The following is a 25,738-nucleotide window of genomic DNA, read 5'->3' on the forward strand; positions in this document are numbered from 1 at the left end:
CCGACACCATTTCTGTGGATAAATCTACCCCAGCACGTGGGGCAGCCAGGCCTCCTGTATCCATGTCCATTAAGGCCTTTACACGGGCTAAAGCTGCTAAACAGCCAAAATCTCTCCCTCCCAAGGCTATTCCTCCAGGATCCACTACCAGTTCACAAATCTTAACCTTGGCTGAGGACCTTATTTCCTTAATCAGGGGTTCTCAGCCACATCCAGACAGGGGGGCTCAGCCTCCTCCAGGCAAAAGGCCCAGGGTAGAGCAGACAGATCCCCAGTCTTCTGATGAGGCCTCAGATGAATCTGTCCTTTCGGACTACCAGGAGGAGGCCCTTCCGGCCTACAAGAATTCTGATGCAGAGGAATCTATTCCCTCAGCCTCCCCACCCGAAGAGTTTTCCTTTGGGGAGAACCCTTCACACCATGAGAGAGCATTTCAAATGGCAAGGCCAGGAATTCTCTGACTCCAGAAAGAGGTTAAGGACCTTTTTACATTTACCTCAGCATAGACCTTTGGCTATTCCTCCTGTTTTGAATGTTATAGAGGATGTGTACTCTGAGTCTAGTACTTCCCCTGACTCCCTTCCTCCGGCCCCTCTCAAACCTGACAGGTACTACAGGGTCCCGGACTCACATCTATACCTTTACAAGGGCCACTCTGCTGACCCAGAAACCATTTCCCAGGGCCCTAAAGGGGTTACAACTACCACTGCCAAGAACCCACTTCCTTCTGAAAGGGAATCCAGGGCTTTAGAGAGATGGGGTAAAAAAGTGTATACTTCTTCCACTCTTTCTATGAGAGCATTAAATTGTCAATTCCATATGATACAGTATCAAGAGTATCTGTTAGATGAATTGCATAAAAAACTATCCTCTCCTGAACCCCTTGACTGCAAGGCCCTTCAGGATCTGGTGCATAACTCTCAACAGGTTAGCAACCATTTCTTACAGTGTGGTTATGATGCATTGGAAGCTTCATGTAGGTCAGCAATGACAGGTGCAGTTATACGTAGACATGCTTGGCTGAAGGAACGAACACTGCCAGATCATGTTAAAGCAAAGCTTCTGGATGCACCACTGGAAAAACAAAAGTTATTTGGTTCCACGGCTCAAGAGGTCTTAAAGAAATTTGAAGAAAAGGCTAAATCAGTTCAAACAGTCAAAGATTTTCTCCAGGTCCAACCACCTAGATTCAGCAGAAATTGGCCTTCTAAGAATTTGTCTTTTCCGGACACAGACAGATTTCAAAGAGGGAAAAACAGACGTGGCAGAGGTAGAGGGCAAGCTCGAGGCTCCTACAGAGGACGTCAATGGCAGCCTCCTACCCAGAGAGGTAGTGCAGGACCTACATCTACTGCACAAGGACAAACTCAATGACTTGGCTTTGACTCCGCCAACCAGGGCTCAATTGGAAGCACCTTTCGGTGGAAAGCTATCTTTATTCTCAGAAAATTGGCACAGTATTACAAAGGACAAATGGATACTGCAAATAATAGACAAAGGATACAGATTCCATTTTCATACATTACCAAGAAGACAAGGCATGCCAAACCTGCCACCAAATCAAAGGGCAGAGGCTTTCAAGCAGATTTCCAAACTACTACAAATGAAGGCAATAGAAAAGGTTCCTTTCACAGAGTAAGGCCAAGGATTTTATTCCAGACTATTCCTTGTTCCACGAAAAGAAAAGCAATGGAGGCCTATTCTAGACTAGTCCGCACTGAATACTTATCTCATCGTGCCAAAATTCAAAATGCTGACCTTACAGCAGCTCCTTCCCATGCTGGGCAAGGGGTCCTGACTGGTAACTCTAGACTTCAAGGAGGCATACCTGCATGTCCCTATCAGACAAAGTTGCAGAAGACGCCTCAGATTTCTTGCAGGTGCAGAGCATCATCAATTCTCAGCATTGCCCTTTGGCTTATCTACTGCACCCAGAGTATTCACGAAATGCCTGGCATCAGTAATTGCACATTGCAGACTTCAGGGGATTCAAATATAGCCATACCTGGACGACTGCCTTATACAAGCGGACAGCCAACAAACATTGTTAAAATACTTGAGCTATGCCATCCGCCTACTACAGGCCTTGGGATACACAGTCAACTATCAGAAATCAAGACTTGTTCCATCCCAAAGAATAATTTTTCTGGGTGCAAAGCTGGATACAAACACCCAAATGGCTTTTCTCACAGAAGAAAAACAAGAACAACTACCGGATTATTTCAAAAATCTGACAACACAAACCCAGCTGACTGCAAGGAAAATCCTGCAGGCCCTGGGTTTCATGGCATCTTGCATTCTGCTGATTCCACCTGCATATGAGGAAACTGCAATGGTACCTTACGAGTCTATGGTCTCAACACAGTCGCAGCCTAGAAGCCTTGATCCCCCTGATTCCATGCCTTCAAAAGGAATTTCTGTGGTGGGCACAAGCAAGTCAGTCAAACATGGGCCTACCTTTCAGCAAGCCTCATCAGCCAAACCATCACAACGGACGCCTCAGACCATGGATGGGGAGCACACATGAAGGGCAGATGTATTCAGGGGCAGTGGACTCAAAAGGAATTGTACCTGCACATCAACCAAAAGGAAATGCTGGCAATGATGCATTCAATCGAGGCCTTCAAACATTTCCTGCATCAAGGTCACCTGCTAATAAAGACAGACAATACCACAGTTATGTGGTACATAAACAAGCAAGGAGGTACCCATTCCTACCCTCTTTGCAGGCTGGCAATGAATCTTTGGGAACTTTCCCTAAAACGCAATATACAACTGCATTCCCAGTTCGTACCAGGAAAGGAAAATGTACTGGCGGACAGCCTAAGCAGAAACACCATGGATCCGCACGAATGGATGTTGCATCCAGACATTTTTCTTCAGATAACACAATCTTGGGGAAGGCCGGACATAGATCTTTTTGCCTCCCCCCACAACCATCACCTGAAGAAATTCTGCACAAGGACATACCATCCCCAAGCATGGAAGGTGGACGCCCTATCCTTCAGCTGGAATGCTCTAACAGTATATGCATTCTCACCTCTTCCGTTAATGAACAAGGTCTTACTGAAGATCAGGACAGAACAACCAAAAGTGATTCTGATAGCTCCGGACTGGCCAAGACAACACTGGTACCCACTGTTAAAAAGCATGGCACGCACGAACCCGTGGCCCCTGCCACAATGGACACTTCTTCTGACACAGCACAACTACAAAACTCTGCACTCCAGCCTGAAAACCTTGCAACTGACAGCCTGGAAAATACCTTGACTCCTCCCCAGGATAAACTATCCAAGAGGGTAAAGGGTATCATCATGGAAGCTTGGCGGCCTTCCACAAGAAAGGCATATTCAGCAAAATGGAAAAGATTTCGAACCTGGAGCACCGCACAGGGTCAGGATCCGACTGATGAGCATCCCACACATCCTTGAATACTTGGCTGAAATGCTCCATAACGGCCTTTCTTACTCATCCATAAAAATCCATGCTTCAGCTATTTCAGCAGAGTACAACACTGATCCACCTGTATTTTCTCATCCTCTGCTAAGGCAGTTTCTAAGAGGGATAAAAAACATCAACCCTCCAAGGACACCACCAGTGGCCTACATGGGACCTTAACTTCATGTTGGAAAAATTAACGCTACCCCCATTTGAACCAGCAGCATCTGCAGAACTACAATTCCTGTCTTGGAAGACTGCCTTTCTTCTGGCCATAACCTCAGCAAGAAGAGTATCTGAGTTGCAGGCCCTTATGGCAGTACAACCATTTCTCATTTTCCATAAGGACAGAGTCTCTTTGAGAACCAATCCCTCATTCATGCCAAAGGTGGTATCCAGGGTCTCACTGAACCAAGCTATCCACCTGCCTACTTTCTTTCCAAATCCACAAAATAAAGAAGGGAAACTTCTGCATACCCTGGACATTCACAGACAGTTGCGCTACTACTTGGACAGAACTAAGGCTTACAGAAAAACTGACCAACTGTTTGTAGCATACGCTGCTGGTGTACAAGGAAGAGCAATTTCCAAACAAACAGTTTCAAAAGGGATAGGAAATTGCATTCGATTCTGTTACTCTTTTCATGGAAAAGCTGTGCCAGCTACCATCAGACCTCATTCCACCAGAGCAGCAGCCACCTCCACAGCCTTCTTAAGAGGGGTGGCTACAAAAGGACATTTTAGAAGCTGCTACATGGAGCTCTGTGCATACATTTTCCAAGCATTACAACCTGCCTTTATATTCCAGATCCAGAGCAGGCTTTGCTACTGCAGTCCTGCAGGGCATGTTAGCTACACCATCCTTTTCTTAGGTCCTACCACCCCCAGCTTGGCTATGGTATTCTACCCATATGTAAGGACTGCAGATGCATCCTTGAAGGACATAGTACAGTTTTGTACCTACCATAAATGTAGATGTCCGATAGGTATGCATCTGCAGTCAGGTTTTCCCTCCCTCCTACCCCTCTGTGGTATTCTTTGGGTACCTACCCCTCCTTTTAGCTAGCTGGGGTTATCTTTTATGGTGTATTTGTTATTTATTGGTTTGCATGATTGGAATTTAATCATTTCTCCAAAAGTTAGCCTTCTTTAGAGGGCACCTGGCATCTGGGGCAAGAAAAACTGAGGAACATGGCGTCGGCTGACGCTTTTATACCCCGAGCGCTGTGACGTCGGGGAAAGGGCGACATCAGCCGACGCCGGACCCAGACTTTGGAATCCGGCTGACCGAAGGGCTGCCTGAGGCAGGACAACCCATATGTTAGGACTGCAGATGCATACCTATCGGACATCTACAATTATGGTAGGCACAAAACTGTACTTTATGGTAGGTACATAACTTCTTTTTCTATTCCCGTTTGATTTATGGATGTGCAGCAAATTCATTTGGTTTGTGTCGGCGACTGCTCTATAAGCCAGGCATAAGTCTCCCCTAAAAAGTCTATACTCTACAGAGTATAGTGACAGAGACTTTAGTCGGTCTGTGTGGGGCACGTGCTGGAGTCCGTTGATCTTCTTTGTTAGATACCTCTGAGGAGACTCCAATTACTGCAGGTGCTTTATATGGTACATGCCAAAAGGGACATTATACTCAATTATGGGCCTGATTAGTGAAGAGTATAGAGGGGTTATAACCTCCTTTGCTCTAGAGGCTGTGCCTTTCTTTTGCATGTAGTGGATAAAATCCAGCTAATTAGTGGGAGGAGCTGAGAAATAGCATTCCTAACTTAATTACAAGTATTTAATGGCATCTTTAGCTGTAGTGCTCTGTAACTTGCTGTTCCCTGCTTGAGATTTGCTGGTCTCTGTTTGCATTTGATTTTTTCCATCAACCACCATACTCCTGTTGTACTTTTAAAGTTGGTGGCTTTTCAGTTGCCTGTTTCAACTGTAAATCTTGTTCTACTGAGCACTTACAGATCAACTGGGAAGGACCCCCCCCGCCCCCATTCTTTTAAACTTGAATTATCTTCCCTTTCTTACCTTCCCACATAGTAATTGTTCAGCTGCTTTTACTTGTGCTTATTCCTATTTTTATTGCTGCACGTTCTTAGTGTACAGTTGCATTTAATCTGCTGCATTTATTACTGCTTGTTTGTAGTAGATTACCTTGTAACTTATTCTAAGCCTCTTAATTCTGATTTAAGCACTTGGGCTCCAAACTAGTTATTTTTACATTAGGAATGTTTGTGGTCTACATTTTTGTGGCAGGAGATAACAACCTATGCTCTTCTGAGCTGGGAATTGCTGATGTAAGTCTTACTGTGCTTTTATTTGATTGGCTAGAAGACTAGCTTGTTTAAAATTTGAATCTCTTTGCTTGAGGCATTTGCTGACGTTTGATAACCTTGCTACTTGAAAAGAAGAATGTTGCTGGTTTCTGCTAAATGCTACAAAACTTGAAACTTACATTACCATAGCCACTGTTTTGGCACTTGATTGATAAAACTTCCAAACTTAACTGAACCACGAAGGAGTATCTGAAGGTGGTGCTACTCAGTGCTGGAAGTCTTAAGAAGAATGTCCACTCCCTGCAAGCCTTCCTCCTTCTGGTTTAAAGTCGGGGGGAGGGGGGTACCCCAGCAGTGCAAAGTTATAATGCCTTTCACACCTTTAGACAAGCTACTGCACAGGGGGATCTAAAGGTCGAGGAGTCTCATTCTGTATTAAAAACCTCAAATGCAGACTAATTTAAAGTGTATGACCCACTGACACTCATACATGTGCAACTCACCATAAACAGGGTCTCTTACCATATACGTGCAACCTACAGGTCCCCCTCCATATTGCAGAAAACCCATACTGCCTATCTCAGTGTACTACAGTCCGTTACCATTCAATCCAATACAATTTCAACTACACCTCTATAGAGTCGGACTCCTACACCACTTCTAATACTCAAACCCAATGATTCCTAAAATTCATTAATACCAACATCCTGAAACGGTTGGTCCATTCTCCTACCGGGGTGCAAACACCCTTAAGCTTGTACTCACAAGCACGGGGCAGTGATGTTCCTCACCCAGTGTAATGGCCTCACTCATCAGATCTGACTATAAGGGAGTATTGCTTGAAATGAAATTTAAATCTGGTGACCCAGCAAAACCAAAATCCTTTAGGGGTTATTTCAAAGCTAACCTTTTTACTAGGCGACACCTTGGCTAAATTCCAAGCACACCCAAACCCAGTAAACACCATAGCATATGCTAGACTATTTACAAAATTTCTGTACAGCCATACTGATAGCTGCATAGAATGAGCTGTGCCCACTCGTATTAAACACAAGACAAACTCAAAAGACAAGCCGCCCTGGTGGAATCACAGTATCAGTCAGATGTACAACAAAAGAAGAAACATTTTGGCCAAGCATAGGGGGAACAAAGCACAATATACTAAAAACCTCCTGATAAATCTAAACTGGCAGCTAAGAGGGTTAATTAATGCATCAAAGGCTAAATTTGAAAAAAAAATAACTTCTCAGGCAAAGGACAACCATAAATCTTTCTACAGCTATTCCTGTAACCTCAAGGGAAATATCTAGCAATGCACAGAGCTTATTGTAGTGGCATCATCTAAAATGAACCGGATGCTAATGACAACCTTTTGGCTGACAGGTCCAGTTCAAATTTCTCCCCACACTCCCTCCACAATAGCTCAAAGGAAATGCCATGTACCACAATCCCCCTCAACCATTACTAGCAAACATGTCTTCACTGCACTTTCCAAGGCCAAAAACACGTCATCAGTGGGCCCAGATAACATCCCAGGATGCTTACTAAATAGCATGAAACAAGACCTCTCTGGTCCATTTGAATCACCTTTCAACTGGATCTTGAAGTCAGGTTTTGTCACCAAGGAATGGAAGATGTCTACAGTCATTCCCCTGCACAAAAGAGGTCTTACTACCAATCAGGGTAACTACAGGCCATACGTCTCTCCAGCGTCATATGTAAAACTATGGAAAGAATCATCATAGACATAATAAATGAGGACATAGATAACCTACAAATGCTGGACCAGTCACAGTTTAGCTTTGTTAAAGGAATGCCATGCCTATTAAATCTGATGGACTTCTTTGGGAGAATCACCAAAGCAATGGATGAGGGCAAGACTGTGCACACATCTTACCTCCACCTGGCCAAGGGAATTTTATACAATACCCCACTCAGGCATTATAGATGAGCTCACTAAATTAGGTATAAACCTTTTTATCACCCCATTGAATAGCCAGCTGACTCACTGATAGGACCCAGGAGGTCAGAATATGTGAGGCCACCTCCACCAAGAGGCCAATCACCAGGGGAGTCCACAAGTGCTGGGTACTGTACCTGCTCCTTTTTGGCTTCTATTTCTGTGAAGTGGAAACAAACCCTGAAGGTTTATGGCTGCCTAAGTTTGCAGATGATTGCAAGCTGGGGGTTATCATCTCCCCTGCAGACACGAGCATTCTTCAAGAAGGGCCTGTCTCTGACTAACAAGTGGTGCCAAAGCCATGGTCTTAAACTCAATGTGAAGAAATGCATAATTGTGCCCTTTGGGAAATCAACCATCCTAGCTAATAATTACGTTGATAATACATCCCTAAATGTCAGCCCTTCAAGTCAGGGATCTGGGAACACACATAGACAGTTGCGTTACCTTCGACCACCACATGGCCACGGTGTTGAGGAAATCCTTTTATGTTGCACAACTTATAAGTAAGGGCATGGTATCTAGGTTCAAAGAGGTCATTATCCCACTGTACTCTGCCCTTATCAGAACAATAATAGAGTACATTGCTTCCTTTGGTATGTACTTTGACCAGCACATGCAGCAATTAGAGCGACCTCTGACCCTGTCTCAGCACCGATAGTCCTCTTTTGCCTGTTTCGAAACTGGAATCTTTGGTGCCGACTTTTACTGCTCCACGGACCCAGTACTCACCGTCTTTGGAACCATTTTCAGGATAAGCCTTTAGCCCCTTTTTGGACCGATCTGACTTCCCCCTCAAGAGTGTCGATAAGGTCCACCAGGGGTCTATCTGAATTGGAGGTGGTGCGCCTGTTCAATCAGCTGCTGAGAGCTAAAGGGATTTCAAATTTTCCTAAAACCCATCCCACTCCAGGTTTTAGGTCCATTGCCCCTGCGACTCCCACGTACTCTCCTCCTTTGGACCTTTTGGTTCCAAGGCCTATAGCTCTGACGTCTGCGGGAGGACTCCTCTCCTCGGCGTCAACAGTGACCTTCTCTGAGGCCCCTTTGATCATGCTTGTAGGAGTGGAACCCCCAGCTCCAGGTACGGCTCCAGTTGTTTCGTTAGTTCTGTGTTCGGACCCGGGGGTGACTCCTGCCCCGGTTTTGCTTGAGGCTCTGTCCCCGGGAGTGGGCCGCCCAGAGCGGGGTGTGACCCCGGTTCCGAGATGGTCTTCCTCGGTTACGGGCTCCCATTCCTCTTCGGGCGGGCCTGCCTTCTGGGTGATGGAGAGGGTGCTTGCTTTGGGAAGCGCTCCATCTACGTCGGACACCCCCCCCCGCTCCTTCTGAGCTGCAGCTATCACAGGCCACCCCCCCCCCAGGACACCGAGAGCGCAAGCCTCAGGAAACCCCCCCTGTACAGGGTAACCCCCTTTCTGAGACTTCTTCAGATGCTCCCACTGAAGAACCACCTCTGAAATGGATGTGTAAGAGGAAACGCATGGACTCCCCAGAGGAGTCTCTCACTGAGGATACAGACTACAATGATGGGGAAGGGTCCCCACGGTCACCCCCTGACTGTCTCCTTTGGAGACATCCTGGAAATTTTGAGGCAGAGGGGTGACTGGAAGCCCTAAAATCCTTTCTGGGAGGAATCCATATTCCTGCAGGCCTTCCACTCTCGGCCCTCTACTTCTTGGGTGACCCCCCCCCCCCCGCCGATGAGTTAGTCAAGCTCATCGTGCAGTGGGCATGGAAGAACCCTGATACAGTTGAGGTCATTCCCCGGAGACCAGACAGGATACTCTCCCCTCAGAGGAACAGCCCCATTGGTCTAGAGGCTTACCAGTAGACGCTATGGTGCTGGTGGCTACCACAAAAGACCTTGTGGAGGAAAGTACTGCTGTCTATCCACCCAACAGAGAGTCCCAGGTGGTGGACAGATTAGGGAAGCGAGTTTTTTCTTCAGCGACCTTTGCTGTCAGGTCTCTGAATTACTTGGCACATTTTACGAGGCTCCAAAGAGATGTCATCTCTGAACTCTCTGGAACCCTCATGGGTCAAGTTTCGGATGGGGCACATGATAAAGTTGCTTCCCAGCTTGCTACCCTAGAGTCGATCTCCAACTCGTCCATGAGGTTGCTGTCCCATGCTGCCGAAGGGACAGCCAGAGCTGTGGGTGCAGGTGTAGTTATGAGACGCCATGCCTGGATGTGCATTTGTGACCTCGCGGACTCCTTCAAGTCTTTATTCTTGAATGCCCGTATCAAACCATCCGCTGTGTTCAGTTCTAAAGTAAAGGACACATTAGCCAGGTGCAAGCAGGATGGAAAAACTTTGTCTGCCGTTGGCCTACATTTTTCCAAACCTCAGCTCTCTTTCTCCAGGAACCAGAGGAGTGGAAAGATATGGCACAAAAAAATCTCAAGGTCCTTTCCGTAGTGCACGTGGTGAGGATTCCCCCAGAGGCAGAGGGGGTTCCAATAGTGGATGACACCCTTTTCGGGGCAGAAAGGGCCCCGAAATCAGGACTCCAGAGACTCTTTCTCCAGACAACCTTATCAGTGCTCCTGAAGCGCTGCCCGATTGCTTTCCTCTGGAAGCAGTCGGGGCTCGTTTTTCTCTGTACCAAGCTGCCTGACACTCTGCACCCACTGATAGTTTGTAATAGAGAACAATTTTCAGAAGTTATTTCATCCCTCTAATCTCGTATCCAAGACCTCCAAAATGCCTTCCCGATGCTTCACCCAGTCAAAGGGAAGAGGCAGCTTCAGAAATAAGAAAGCTGTGCCTAAAATGAGTCATCCAACAAGTCCCCGCAGACCAGTGCGGATCCGGTTTTTACTCGAGATTCCTTTTGGTGCCAAAAAAGACTGGGGACTGGAGACCCATTTTGGATCTCAGCCAACTAAACAAATCAGTAGTTCAAACCAAATTCTGCATGGTCAAAATACAATCCTTTCTCCCATTTCTTCGGGAGGGTGTGTGGATATGCTCGATAGATCTCCGGGATGCGTATTACCACATCAAAATGGACAAGCGCTCCAGGAGTCTCCTTCGCTTCTGTTTTGGGACCCAGTCATTTCCAATTCAGAGCCCTGCCATTCGGTCTCTCGACGGCCCCCAGATTGTTGTCGAAATGCCTAGCAGTGGTGACAGCTCATCTATGACTTCAGGGATTCCAGGTGTTTCCATATCTAGACGATTGGTTCCTCTCTGCCCCTACAAAGCGCCTACTGCTCAGGGCCCTCCGGTGCACTCTAGAACTGACGGAGTTCCTAGGCATCACAATATACTGGGAGAAATCCAACCTTCATCCCACACAACAATAGGAATTTATAGGAGCAGTATTCAATACTCAAACAAGCCAAGTCTCTCTCCCTCCTCACAGACTTCAGAGATTAAGGTTACAAGTACAAATGATACTCTGTCGAAGGAAGGTGTCTGCAAGGGAAGTTCTACAGGCGCTGGGGTCTATAGCGGCAGCCATCCCAATTGCACCCCTAGCAAGATCGCATATGAGACTACTACAGTGGCTCCTTTTGTCCCAGTGGATATCCAATCTCCATCCTCTGAGCTCACAGATCCTCATAATCGATTCCTGCAAGCAAGATCTCTGATGGATGAGAACAGATGAAAATCTTTGGTGCCGTGCCTTCCAGACTCCCCAACCCAACGGCACGGTGACCACAGACGCTTTCCTGATAGGGTGAGGAGGAAACTTCCAGAGAAAGACAGTCCAAGGCATGTGGTCTAGCTTAGAGGTCAAATATCATATCAGTGTCCTGGAGTTAACAGCGGTGCTGTTAGCATTGCAGGCACTTCATCCACTCCTTCCATTAGGAACGATTGCAATCCAATCGGACAATATGTCCGTCGTGTGGTACATAAACAAACAGAGACGAACCAAATCCTACCCCCTATGTTGCAAGGCCATGAGAATTTGGCATTGGGTGATAGCTTCCAGCTGCTTTTTAATTGCAACGTATATCCCGTGGAGCTCCAACGTGATTGTGGACAGGCTGAGCAGATGCATCCTCCGTCCACATGAGTGGTCTCTCAACCCGAACATGACGGCAGAAATCTTCAGCCGTTGGGGCCAGCCTTGCTGCGATCATTTTGCTTTCCTTCAAACAAAAAATGCAGCAGCTACTTTGCCCTCTTTCCCCTAGACAGGGAGTCACCGAGAGATGCTCTGACTCACTATTGGCCCATGGGTCTCCTCTATGCTTTTCCTCCGATACCTTTGATACCCCTGTTTCTAAGGAAAGCTATCCGGTTGAGATGCAAAGTAATCCTCATTGCCGCCTTCTATCCTTGACAAGTGTGGTTTCCCTTCCTCCGGCCTCACCTGGTACAGCCTCCTTGGATCCTGGACACTCGTTAGGAGCTAATATCTCACCCACAAGACTGACTCCCCCAAATCTATCCACTCTCAATCTGACAGCTTGGTTTCTCCACTTCCATTAGTCACTAGGCAGAAAACTCTCTCCTCACTTGTCCGCGATATTATTCTGGCCTCCCATAAACCATCCACCAGAAAACTCTACAGAGACAAATGGAAAAGATTTACTATCTGGTCTAATAATCAGATGTTAGATCCTTTCGCAACTCCTGCGGCTGCTATACTTCAGTATCTTTCTGAGTTGTTTGACAATGGGGCATCAGCTTCTACTATTCAAGTCCATTTAGCAGCTATTTCCAATTTCTGTAATGGTTTGGATGACATTCCTCTTATCTCCACCCACTTTTGCAAGACCTTAATTTTCCATAGCAGACCTCCTATCAGGCAACCTGTGGAGACATGGAATCTCTCTCTGGTTCTACAGTCTCTCTCTCTACCCCCCTTTGAGCCTGCTGCGACATGTGATCTTAAATTCCTGTCATGGAAATGCTTGATGTCCTTCAAGGATGCATCTGCAGTCTTAACAAATGGGTTGGCCTGTCGTCAGGCAGCCCTTCGGTCGGCCGTATTCCAAAGTCTGGGTCTGGCTTCGGCTGGTGTCGCACTTCACCCGACGTCATTGCGGCAGTTATTCGGGTATAAAGGCATCAGCCGACGCCATTTTCCTCAGTCTTTCTTGCCGCGTGGCGCCCGAAGCAGAAGCTGTTCACAAGTGCCGGTCGGTCAGATCCAGAGAATACTACTACCGAATACTACTTCGAAGACTTCTATAAAGCTAAGTACCCCGTTGGGGACTCTTTCTTGCCTCAGCCGATGTCAGAGAAAGTTAATAACTGTTTATCTTGTGGGAAACAAATACCTCATAAAGATTTTCACTCCTATTGCATACATTGTTTAGGCCCAGACCACGACGTAGCAGCTTGTCTAGCCTGTGCTTCTTTTAACCGGCGGACGCTTAAACGTCGCTCGGACTTTGCTGAACAGATTTTCTGCTCCGATTTTGCCTACATTATGCCGTCGGATCCTCCGACTACGCAAATAACCAAAAGCGAAAGAAAGGACCGACACTCGCGGTCCGGTTTCGGCCGAAACCGCGGTTAAGCAACCCGCGAGTGTCTCGGTTTCGGCCGAAACCGAGCAAGCGGTTCTTTCTTCTGCCGATAACGTGCCTTCTACCGAGGCCTCTTCTACCCTGGTAGAACGGCTTCTGAAATCCAACCTTCTGTTGCGATTTCACAGGAATTATCAGACACCATTCCCTTGATATTTCTACCCCTGCACGTGGAGCTGCTAGGCCTCCTCCAGCTATGTCTATTAAGGCCTTTGCCAGGGCTAAAGCAGCCAAAGCTTCAAAACCTGGGCCTGCCAAGCCCCCCTCTCACAGGCCCAGCACCAGCTCCCATATGCTTTCTTTGGCAGAGGATCTCATCTCTTTAATTCGTGGATCCCAGCCTCATCCAGACAGGGCCTCTCTCCCTCCTCCAGAAAAGAGGCCTAGAGCAGAGCCCCCTGAGCCAGTAGCCACAGATGATTCCTCTGATGACTCAGAACATACAGACCCTCCTGAGGCTTCTTACTCTCCTTACGAAGACTCTGATGCTGAGGAGTCCATCCCTTCAGCCTCTCCTCCTGAGGGATCATCCCTTCAGCCTCTCCTCCTGAGGAATTTTCCTTTGGGGAAACCTTGCATGCTATGAGGGAACAATTTCAGTGGCAGGGCCAAGATTTCTCAGACTCTAGAAAAAGGCTTAGGACTTTTCTACACATGCCACAGCATAGGCCTTTAGCTATACCTCCAGTTCTATCTGTTGTTGATGATGCATTTAATGATGCTTGCACTACTCCTGATACTTTACCTCCGGCCCCTGCTAAGCCCGATAGGTACTGCAGGGTCCCGGACACTCATCACCACTTATATAATGCCCCTTTTGCAGACCCAGAGACTATCTCCCAGGGCCCTAAAGCTGTAGCAGCTACTTCTTCTAAAAACCCCCTCCCCTCTGAAAGGGAATCCAGGTCCTTAGAGAGATGGGGTAAAAAGGTTTACACCTCTGCTACCTTGTCAGCTAGAGCTTTGAACTGCCAATTTCATATGATTCAATATCAAAAGTTTATGCTTGACCAGTTGACTAAAAAACTGTCCTCTGAAGAATCTATAGATAAAAAGTATGTTCAAGAAATGTTACATAACATACAGCAGGTTAGTAACCATTCTTTAAAATGTGGCTATGATGCACTGGAGGCTTCCTTTAGATCAGCCATGACTGGCACGGTTATCAGGAGGCATGCATGGTTGAAAGAACAGGCTTTACCAGACCATGTCAAATCTAAGCTTTTGGATGCACCTATGGACAAGGTCAATTTATTTGGTGCCCCCGCACAGCAGGTACTAAAAAAGATGGAAGAGAAAGCAAAATCTGTGCAAACAGTAAAAGATTTCCTACAAGTTCAACCTCCAAGGTTTAGCAGGAACTGGCCCTCCAAGAATTGGTCCTTTCCAGACTCCTCTAAGGCACAAAGAGGCAGGAATAGGCGCTCCAGAGGCAGAAACCAATCCAGGGGTGCCTACAGGGGTCGCCAGTGGCAGGGTAACAACCAATGAGGCACGGATACAGCCACCACCACTACAACAACTCAATCACAGTGACTTGGCGGTGGCTCCGCCTACCAGGGAACAACTGGAAGCACCCTTAGGCGGAAAGCTAACATTATTTTCAAAAAACTGGCACTGCATTACAAGAGAAAAATGGATTTTGCAGACTATAGACAAAGGTTACAGGTTCCATTTCCATACACTACCCGGAAAGAGGGGAATGCCAAACCTATCACCCTCTCAAAGGGCAGAAGCTCTCAAACAAATATCCCAATTACTAAGAATGCGAGCTGTGGAAAAAGTACCATTTATGGAGCAAGGGAAGGGATTTTACTCCAGGCTCTTCCTGGTACCAAGAAAAGAAAACAAATGGAGGCCTATTCTAGACCTGTCCGCTTTAAACACATTCCTCATTGTTCCAAAATTTAAAATGCTGACCCTACAGCAGCTTCTTCCCATGCTGGGCAAGGAGTCTTGGCTGGTAACTCTAGATCTCAAGGAGGCATACCTGCACGTCCCCATAAGACCAATTTGCAGAAGATACCTCAGATTTCTTGCAGGATCAGAGCATTATCAATTCTCAGCATTGCCCTTTGGCTTATCTACTGCGCCCAGAGTGTTCACGAAATGCCTGGCATCAGTAATCGCTCATTGCAGACTTCAGGGAATTCAAATCTATCCCTACCTGGACGACTGCCTGATACAAGCGGACAACAAAACAAATTAACAGAAGACTTACAAAGAGTCATCTACCTGCTACAAGCCCTGGGATATACAGTCAATACAAAAAAGTCAAGGCTGATTCCATCCCAAATAATAACCTTTCTGGGTGCAGAACTGGACACATCAAAACAAATGGCATTCCTAACTGCAGAAAAGAAAGAGCAACTTCCTCTCTACTTCTTGGCATTAACAAAGCACAGCCATCTAACTGCAAGAAAAGTGCTACAAGCTCTAGGCTTCATGGCATCCTGCATAATTCTGGTCCCTCATGCCAGGCTTCATATGAGAAAGCTACAGTGGTACCAAAAAAATTTGTGGTCTCAGCACAAGCACAGCCTAGAAACCAAAATTCCAATAATCCCATGCCTGAAACAAGAGTTCTTATGGTGGGCTCAGGCCTGTCAATCAAACACAGGACTGTCCTTCTGCAAAAGTCAACCAAGACAGACTATCACGACAGATGCCTCAGACCTCGGTTGGGGGGCACACATGATGGACAAGTCCATTCAAGGCCTATGGACCCAAGACCAGCTGCATCTGCACATAAATCTAAAGGAAATGATGGCAGTAAAATTGGCAATCCAGGCATTCAGACCTCTTCTCCAAGAAGGCCAGTTGATGATAAGGACAGACAACACCACAGTTATGTGGTACATCAACAAACAGGGAGGCACACACTCATACCCCCTATGCCGGCTGGCACTGGACCTATGGGATGTGGCTCTGAGCTACAACATTCAGTTACAGGCAATTTATGTACCAGGGAAGGAAAACATTCTAGCAGACATATTAAGCAGAACTACAACAGATGCCCACGAATGGATGCTGCATCCGGACATTTTCAAAACCATCACAAGAAAATGGGGATTACCACAAATAGACTTGTTTGCATCCCCATGCAATCACCAGTTGAAGAAATTCTGCACAAGGACTTACCACCCACTTGCTTGGAAGGTGGACTCCCTATCCTTCAGTTGGAAAAGCCTGACAGCATACGCATTCCCACCACTTCCTTTGATGCACAAGGTGCTTCTCAAGATCAAAGAGGAACGTCCGAGGATCATCCTGATAGCCCCAGACTGGCCAAGACAACATTGGTATCCACTGCTGAGGAGCATGTCCCGGGAACAAATATGGAAACTGCCCCTGATCCCATTACTGCTGACACAGAACAACTACAACATGCTGCATCCAAACCTAAAAACTCTGCAGCTAACTGCATGGAACATTACATAACAGCAATTAACCCAGATTTATCCCAAAGGGTTAAAGACATAATCCTGGAGGCTCGTAGACCTTCAACAAGAAAGAATTATGCAGCTAAATGGAAAAGATATCTCATCTGGAGCACTGCAAAGGGGCAAGATGTGACACTGGTAAACATAGCCAACATCCTGGAGTACTTGGCGGAGCTCTTCCATACAGGCCTGTCCTATTCCTCCATCAAGATACATGCATCAGCTATTTCAGCAGAATACAGCTTGAATCCTCCTGTCTTCTCACATCCTCTGCTCAGACAGTTTCTCAGGGGAATTAAAAATGTAAAACCTCCCAGGAAACCTCCATTGCCAGCATGGGACTTGAACTTTGTGCTAGAAAAGCTGACTCTACCTCCTTTCGAGCCAGCAGCTACAGCAGAAATGCACTACTTATCCTGGAAGACTGCTTTCCTGCTGGCAATAACTTCAGCAAGAAGGGTCTCTGAACTACAGGCATTAATGGCAGTACAACCCTTCCTGATCTTCCATCAAGATAGAGTGTCCTTGAGAACAAATCCTACATTCATGCCTAAGGTGGTATCCAGAGTCTCTTTAAATCAGGCTATCCACCTTCCTACATTCTTCCCCAATCCACAGAACAGGGGAGAAAAGCTCTTGCATACCTTGGATGTACACAGACAATTACGCTACTACCTGGACAGGACAAAAAGCAATAGAAAAACTGACCAGCTTCTTGTAGCTTATGCAACAGGAAAGGAAGGAAAACCAATTTCTAAACAAACAATCTCCAAATGGATAGGAAATTGCATTAGATTTTGTTACTCCTACCATGGAAAGAAAACTCCAGAGAACATCAGGCCTCACTCCACAAGGGCCACAGCCACTACCACAGCTTTCTTACGAGGAGTGGCTATCAAGGACATTATAGAGGCTGCTACTTAGACCTCCGTGCATACATTTGCCAAGCATTATAATTTACCTCTATACTCTAGATCCCGTGCTGGTTTTGCCACTGCTGTTTTGCAAGGGATCCTGACTACACCATAATCTATTCTCATTTCCTCCTCCCCTAGTTTAGCTATGGTATTCTACCCATTTGTTAAGACTGCAGATGCATCCTTGAAGGACATAGTACAGTTTTGTACCTACCATAAATGTAGATGTCCGAGAGGAATGCATCTGCAGTCAGGATTTCCCTCCCTCCTTCCCCTCTGAGGTACTCCTAGGGTACTTACCAATCTTAAGCTAGCTTGGGGGGGGATCTATTATGGTGTATTTGTTTGTATATATGTACATACATGTTTATTTTGTGTGTTTGCTCTCTACTATTTGGAAACTTTGGCATTTATCCAAATTTAGCCAACAAAGAGGGCACCTGGCATCTGGGGCAAGAAACACTGAGGAAAATGGCGTCGGCTGATGCCTTTATACCCGAATAACTGCCGCAATGACGTCGGGTGAAGTGCGACACCAGCCGAAGCCAGACCCAGACTTTGGAATCCGGCCGACCGAAGGGCTGCCTGATGACAGGACAACCCATTTGTTAAGACTGCAGATGCATTCCTCTCGGACATCTACATTTATGGTAGGTACAAAACTGTACTTTTCTGGTAGTGGTCACATCAGACAGACGGATATCTGAGTTACAAGCCTTATGCATCAAGAGCCTGTATCTGATCTTTCATAAGGACAGAGTATCCCTTCGTACTAACCCATCCTTTCTCCCCAAAGTGGTGTCCGACTTCTCTGTTAACCAGTCCATTGAGCTCCCTGTGTTTTTTTCCAAATTATTCCAACAAGGGAGAATACTGTCTACATTCATTGGACATACATAGACAACTATGCTTCTACCTGGACAGGACCAACTCCTTCTGCAAGTCGGACCAACTTTTCATTTCCTTTTCTGGTCCAAGAATGTGGTATGCTGTATCAAAAGTTACTTTATCAAAATGGCTCAGAGATTGTATTACCTTTTCATACTCCCTAGCGAATTAATCTAAACCTGTTCAAATCAAAGCTCATTCAACTAGTGCCATCGCAACTTTGGTTGCCTTTCACTACAGGGCTTCCATGGATGACATTTGTACAGCAGCCATTTGGCCTAAACCACATGCTTTCATCAAGCATTACAAATTGGATTTGGTCTCCAGGGGAAGAGCGACCTTCGGCTGGATGGTTCTCAGGAATGTTCTTCCATAGGGGCCACCCAGGTTCTCCAAGTAGCTTGGGATTCTGTCCCATCAGTGATGAATAGGAAGAAGATTAACAACTTCAGATAAAGAAATTATGTCTTACCATAACGCTCCATCTGAGTTATTGATGATCTTCCAGTCATCACACCCGCCCACAGTCCCCCACCAAAGGCTCCTGGTGGATTTTCTGGGGCCTTCTGGTGTTTCAGGGTTTCTGCGCAGAAATGGCCTCTGTTTTCTGTTTCTTCTGTAATGTTGCATGCAAACTCGATCTGAAGTAACCTGGAGAAGGGCATTGTGGGTAGCAGCTTAGCTCAAGAGTTTTTGGTGTACGTGAGCTTGGTATTAGGCCAACTCGGTTCCGAGGGCTTGGACCCAAACCCATCAGTGATGACTGGAAGAAGATCAACGACTCAGATGGAACATTATGGTAAGACATAACTTTTTTTTTTTGCCAGACTGGATTGTGTGTTGGTCGTACCCTGCCCTTGGACTGTGTTGCATTGTATTTGAACTTTTGGGTGGACCATTTACCCCAGGTATTTTTTACGTGATTTCATTTAAATACTAATGTTGCAGCAACCTCCTCTCAGAGATCCGTTGTACTGATTTGCCCCCACAGTTGTACTTTACATACTTGCTCTTCTTAACTTTGTTTTTTTTTATTTTATTTTTTCTCTATAACTTGATGCAACTGTTTCTGCAGAGCACATCACAAATCTTACTGCTGTTTTGCCACTTTCATTTTGTCCTGACATTGCAATTTTCTCTATTAAACCTCTGTAAGAAGTACATATGATACCGAAATGTGTGTAGTGATTTCTAAACAGGTGTTTGAGCAGGTGTATATTTTAAGTGCATATGGTAAGGCTTATGTTTTCTGTTTTTATTCTCACAGGTATGGGCATTTTTCTGGAATCAACCGTAAAGTTCAGTTAACATACCTTCCCCATGGCTGCCCAAAAACATCTAGTGAAGAAGAAGGTAGTACTAAATATATATCACAGTTAATTTTATATATATATATATATATATATATATATATATATCTGTGTGTGTGTGTGTGTGTGTGTGTTTCCTTTCTGTTTCTACTCAGAAACGCAAGCAAATTACTGAATGCCTTTTGAAATATAGTGTAATGCTTTGGTTATTCTTTTCCACGTCCAGCACTGGTAACCTCTAAATTTTACTTTGAGGATTCCAAATTTAGTTCATCACTTGTATGCGAAGAATATTTAAAAAAAAAAAAGAACAATCTCAATAATGTGTTTCCATTATCATCTTCATGTATTACTCATACATTTACACCAGTACTCTATTCTTTAAACGTAAACATGCTGTCATTCTCATGTTCTTCAATTCCTACGAACTACTTGGCTCATTCATCTGCTTGTATACTATTTACATAAAGTGCTCTGAAATGCACCACTTATTTTTAAGGAAAATTACTCCATCCACCTTCTGCTGATCTCACCTACATTTTTTATCTCATTTACATGGTTCAGTGCTTCACCACTTCTTTTGTTTTCTCTACAGTTTTCTGTAAGACATAAACTTAGATTTTGGGTGCAAGTAGCATTAGATTTATTAAGACATTCTTCTGTCTTGGTAACTCTGAATCTAAGCTCAAATCAGTGAAATAATTTCCTTGGTTAGTACCGTATATTTCCCCAGCAACTGTCAGGGCACTTCCTATAGTATCCTTTAAACTCTTTATGTACCCAGTTTCCTGTTTCACTCTCTTCACTTACTGTCAACATGAGGAAAAATCCTTTCAAGTCTATTTTGAGTGTAAAACTACCAGTGCAAAGGCTTCTGTGTAGATATCCTAAGTCTTATGGACTTTGTGGCATATATAATAGGTTCATAGGTATTTACTAGGCTATCTGCCCGAGGACATCTATAAGCCTAGCCAGAATATGTTGGCTTTTGCTGCCCCCTTAGATTAGTTCCCTGTGCCTCGGTTCAGCAGAGCCATTAGTTCCATGTGCCTCTGTCCAGCAGAGTTACTGTAGTGATCCCTGTGGTAAATTTTGTGCTTCCCATCCACTTGTCAAAGGGTTTGTCTTGAAGAGTCCTAGTGAGGGGCTCTGTCTAATGTAGATTGGAATCCTGTTCCAAAGCATGGGGAGTATCTGGGACAGGAATCTATCCTTCCAGCACATCCTATTTATCGTTGTGGTGAGGTTTAGATCTCTAGAGCGTGTTTCTTTTGGGGATTTGTTTTTTTCTTTAGGTGGAGCATGTCCATCAATTCTGGATTGGACATGGCCTTGTATGTCTGGCAGAGATCACCTCTGAGTAAGTGGTATGCAACCGAGTACAGCTGGAGTTTCTTCAGTCAGGCTGCATAGGGCATATGTTTGAGGCCAGTAATCCTCTTAGTGAGGTACTTCTGTGGTCTTTCCAGCTGTTGCAGATGTCTTGTAAGGTGCATCCCAAATGGGGTGTTGTACTCTGTGATGGGTCTGATGAGTGATGAGTAGAGGGGCACAATAACCTCTTTTGTTCTAGATGCGAACCCTTTTTTGATTAGGTGGGCCACACAGAAGGATTTTCTAACCACCTTGGCAATATGATTATCAAAGGAGAGATTACTGTCTAATTGGGTCCCCAGATCCCTTATTACATTTTCTGTATTTAGGGGACTACCACGTATGTGGTAGTTCGCAGGTACTTTGTTTTTTCCAAAGGGGATGATTATGCACTTTTTGGCATTTAGCTTGAGGCCATGATTTTGACACCAGGTATCCATCTCAGGAGACCCTTCTGGAGGATGTCTGTATCAGCTGGAGAGTCCATTATGGCCCCTAGTTTGCAGTCGTCTGTGAACTTGGTCAACTATAGTCCTCCTGTGCTTGCCTGTACCTCTGAGAAGTATATACCGAACATGAGGGGTCCCAGGACTGAGCCCTGGGGAACATCACTTTAACTGGTTTAGAGTCGGACCTAGAGCCTGCAACTCTCGCCGTGTGGGTTCTATCTGTGAGCCAGTTGGCAACCCATCTTGTACGTAGGGGTTTATGTTCAGGCTGGTGAGCTTGTCTATAATACCAGAATGGGGAATGGTATTGAAAGCCTTTGCGAGGTCTAGGTAGTTTGTGTAGACCTCCTTTCCCTCGTCTAAAGCCTTGGTAACTCTCTCAAAGAAGTCCACCAGGTTTAGGAGGCATGCTCTGCCCTTAACAAAGCCAAACTAGGTAGGGTCCAATGTTTGGAGGTTCCCAATGTCTCTGTTAATGAGCTCCATGGTGATGCACGCCATAGCCTTGCAGACCAGGCTAGTCAGGCTTATAGGGCGATAGTTCCTGGGGTCCGTTGTGGCTCTACCTTTGTGGAGTGGGATAACTGTTGCTGTGCGCCACTCTCTGGGTATGTAGCCTATAGAAAGGCTGAGTTTGAACAGTGTGTTTAGGTGAGGGGTTAGTTCATTTTAGAGCTCATGTAAGACACAGCCTGGGACACCGTCTGGTCCCATTGAAGCTGTATTTTTGGCTTTGTATAGGGCTGTTTTAACCTGCGTGTCAGTGATTGCCGGGGCACTACATTCTTCTGGTATGGTTATGTGCCCTTTAGGGGGTGAGGGGGGGTGAAGTTTGCACTAAACCTGTCTGCCAGAATGTTGGCATTATCAGTCAGTTCAGTGTATTTTGTACCATTCTGCACTAACTCAGAGCAGATCTGAGAGTTTCCACTTAGGTTCTTGACATAGCTAAAGAACACTTTGTGGTTATCTTTGGAGTCCTTGGCAATTTTTCTTTCGAAGCTAGCCTTGGATGATTTTATGAGGGATCGTAGTTTCTTTCTGATACTGATCAGGGTTGTCTTTCCTTCTTGGGATTTTACTCTTTTCTGCACTAGTTTCCTCCTTCTATTGTATAGCTTGTTTATGGCAGGGGTCCACCAGACTGGCTTCCTTTTCTTGGAGTGAGTCTTGGTTTTGCTTGGGATAGCATGATCCATGCATTTTTGCAGGTGCTCATAGAGTGCCTTTATAAGGGATTCAGCAGCTTGGACAGTGTTGTCCTTCAGCATGGGGGCTGTGAACCTTTCCACCTCAGTCTTAAGTAACGTGAAGTTTGCTTTTGAAAAGTTTTTCGTGGTGGTTTCCTTGATTGGGGATGGGGGCGGAATGTGGATATCCAGAGTGATTGGTCTATGGTCTGATCTAACCAGCGAGGGTTTGACCTCTGGTGTAGAACACCGGTCGCCCATGTTGGTGATGACCAGGTCCAATATGTTGTCACTTCTGGTGGGGGTGCTGACCAGTTGATCAAGGGCGTTCGAGTTTCTAAATTCTAGGAAGCGTTGGGCAACGGAGTTAGTACTTGAGTAGTTCTCCCAGTTAATGTTTGAGTAATTAAAATCAGCCAATATTAGGGCATTTGGTAGGACCTTCATATTTTCCAGTGTCTCCAGAAGTGTGGAATGGGAGTCCTGGGTCATGGTGGGTGATCTGTGTCAAGCTACAATTTAAATTGCAGTTTTGCCCATTGTTAGTTGCACATGGATGATCTCTGAGGCATTGTGCTGTGCCACTAACTTGGAGGTGTGGGTTTCCTTGATGAATATGGATACACCCCCACCTTTTGTGTTTCGGTCCGGGTTCTGTGGCCGAAAAGTATGGTATGAGTTATAGCCTGGTAGTGCTGGGGTGCTGTCTGGAGCCTTAAACCAGGTTTCTGTTACTGCACAGATATCGATGTCCTCCATACTGAGGAATGCCTCGAGTGTATGCATTTTGAGGTTTAGACGTCTGGTGTTCGAGTAGCATTACCCTCAGTTTTTGGTTACTTGTGCTATTTACGGTGGTGGGTTTGTCTTTTGAGCCTTGCCTAAAAAAGGCACCCTGGGGGTGGCAAAAGCCTTGGCCAGTATTCGAAAGCCTAAGGGTGACAGGTGCAAGCCATCTCTTGTAAAGTAACGTGGCTTATCTTGCATGTCATCCCAGGTGGACAGATACTGGATCCCCTTTGAATGGCACCAGAAACTTAGCCAGTTGTTGAAACTGATCATTTTTTCTTTATACTGTGGTGTCATTCTTGGTGAGGGCAGGATGCTACTCGGGGTCAGGGTCATACCGGCCTGGGCTATGTGATCAGAGAGCTCTTCCATGTCTCTCTTCCTGTAGTCCAGGGAGGTACGTCTCAGGTCATTCACACCAACATGGACAATGACAGAGTCGTATTTGTACTTGTTCTGGAGTGACCTGAGTGCTTGTGTTATGTGGCGGATCCTGGCGCCCAACAGGCAGCTAACTGTAACCTTCTCCTTGTCGAGTCTAGTTAGTGGGACATCATTGTGCCTAACTGTAGAGTCGCCTATTACTAGTGTGTTGGGTATGCTATCTCGCCTTAATGGCTGTGATTGCATGGCACACTGATTATGTGAAGTATGTGTTTCATGGTTTGTGATGGGGTGTGGAGGTTGCTTGGGTGTCTGCTTTGGAGGTCTCTGTGTCTTTAGCAGATTTTTATTTAGAGCTTCTGAGTATGTTTTCATGTATTTATGTGCGTTATTTGCAGGTGTTGGTTTAGTTGGTCTATGTGAGACTGGTGGTGTGTTGCAAGTCTTTTCCTTCTCCTCTTGACTGTCATTTCCAGTCTTGGGTTGAGAGAGCTTCGCCTCCAGTTTGGCTGTATAATTGCATCTCTCGCATATGTTAGAGTTTAGTGGTAGGAGGAGAGGGTTGTCTGTGTACATGAGGCAGTTGTAACATTGCCTCAAAATGCCCAGATTCACCAGTTAGACTGGAGAGTACACCTAAAACTGCCCTTTGGACATGCCTGACTGAATAGGTAAAGTGAGCTGTTTTACTGATTAGCTGGTACGGACGAATAGAGAGCCTTGTCCTTCTGGACAGTATAGAGGGTCTAGTGCTAGGGTTAATTAGTGCTTGCTATGAGTTTTGTGTAAGTGCTGGGCTGTGAAATAAATGGTTTGAGTGCTTAAGTTGAAAATGTGTCTAGTTCCAAGGGAAAAATTGAAGAGCAGACTTTGTGGAACCGGGAATAATTTAACCCTACTTAACCGGCACTGCCCGATACGCAAAACTGTGCAAATGCGTTTTTTTATAGCAGGGAAATGAAAGAGATAGAAATTAGCCAAAAATGGCCAATAAACTACTAACTTCTGGGCTACAGCAAACAAGGCGCACAAATTTTAGAAAGAAACAGATCAAATAAGCAGGCACAATAAGCCTTTAACCAGTAATTCCCAGCTCGGAAGGGCAGAATCTAGCCTCTCCTCCCACAAGAGTGTAGACTACAAACCTTCTTAATGTAAAATAACTGGCCTGAAGCCCAAGTGTTTAAACCAGAACTAATGCGCTTTTAGAATAACAGACCCTGAGCCTTCAATCAGCAATTCCCAACTTAGAAGGATGTAAGCTACCTGTCCTATTACAACAATGCAGTCCACACCACAACAATGCAGTCCACAAACCTTCTTAATGTAAAACAACTTGTTTGAAGCCCAATTGCTTAAACCAAAAGGCTTAAAATAGCAGTTACAAATCAATCAGGCTACTACCAAGCAGTAATAACTGCAGCAGAATAATACAATTTAAGAAGAGACACAAGCAAAATGAGGTAATAAAGTGGGAAGAAACACAATTACAGTAAAAGCAGAATGAGACCATCCAGGTGCAATTAACCATAGGCAAGACTGCTCTGCAAATTGTAGCATGTTACAGGCCACCCTCACAAACTCAGGAACCTCACATGGCCTTCCTGAAAACACTAGAGGGAATAAATGTATCACCAAACACCATCATACTAGGTGACTTCAATTACCCTAATATAGACTGGGAACACTACTCAAGCCCAAACACCCTAGCCCAAAAGTTCCTGGAATTCATAAACTCAAATGCCATGGAACAACTAGTCACCATCCCCACAAGAGGAGATAACATACTTGATCTCATCATCACGAA

General features: G+C 45.5%; 1 protein-coding gene across 1 annotated transcript in view; it reads left to right on the plus strand.

Moving 5' to 3' along the window:
- Positions 1–25,738, plus strand: part of PPIP5K2 (diphosphoinositol pentakisphosphate kinase 2) — a 3,486,936-nt gene that overhangs the window by 1,277,566 nt on the left and 2,183,632 nt on the right. The window contains 1 exon segment of the mRNA XM_044063880.1: positions 19,703–19,788. Within this exon segment, the coding sequence (XP_043919815.1) occupies positions 19,703–19,788 (86 nt within the window).

Source organism: Protopterus annectens, chromosome 2.part2, assembly GCF_019279795.1.
Source record: "Protopterus annectens isolate FY-2018-M chromosome 2.part2, PAN1.0, whole genome shotgun sequence".
Taxonomy (NCBI): Eukaryota; Metazoa; Chordata; order Ceratodontiformes; family Protopteridae; genus Protopterus; species Protopterus annectens.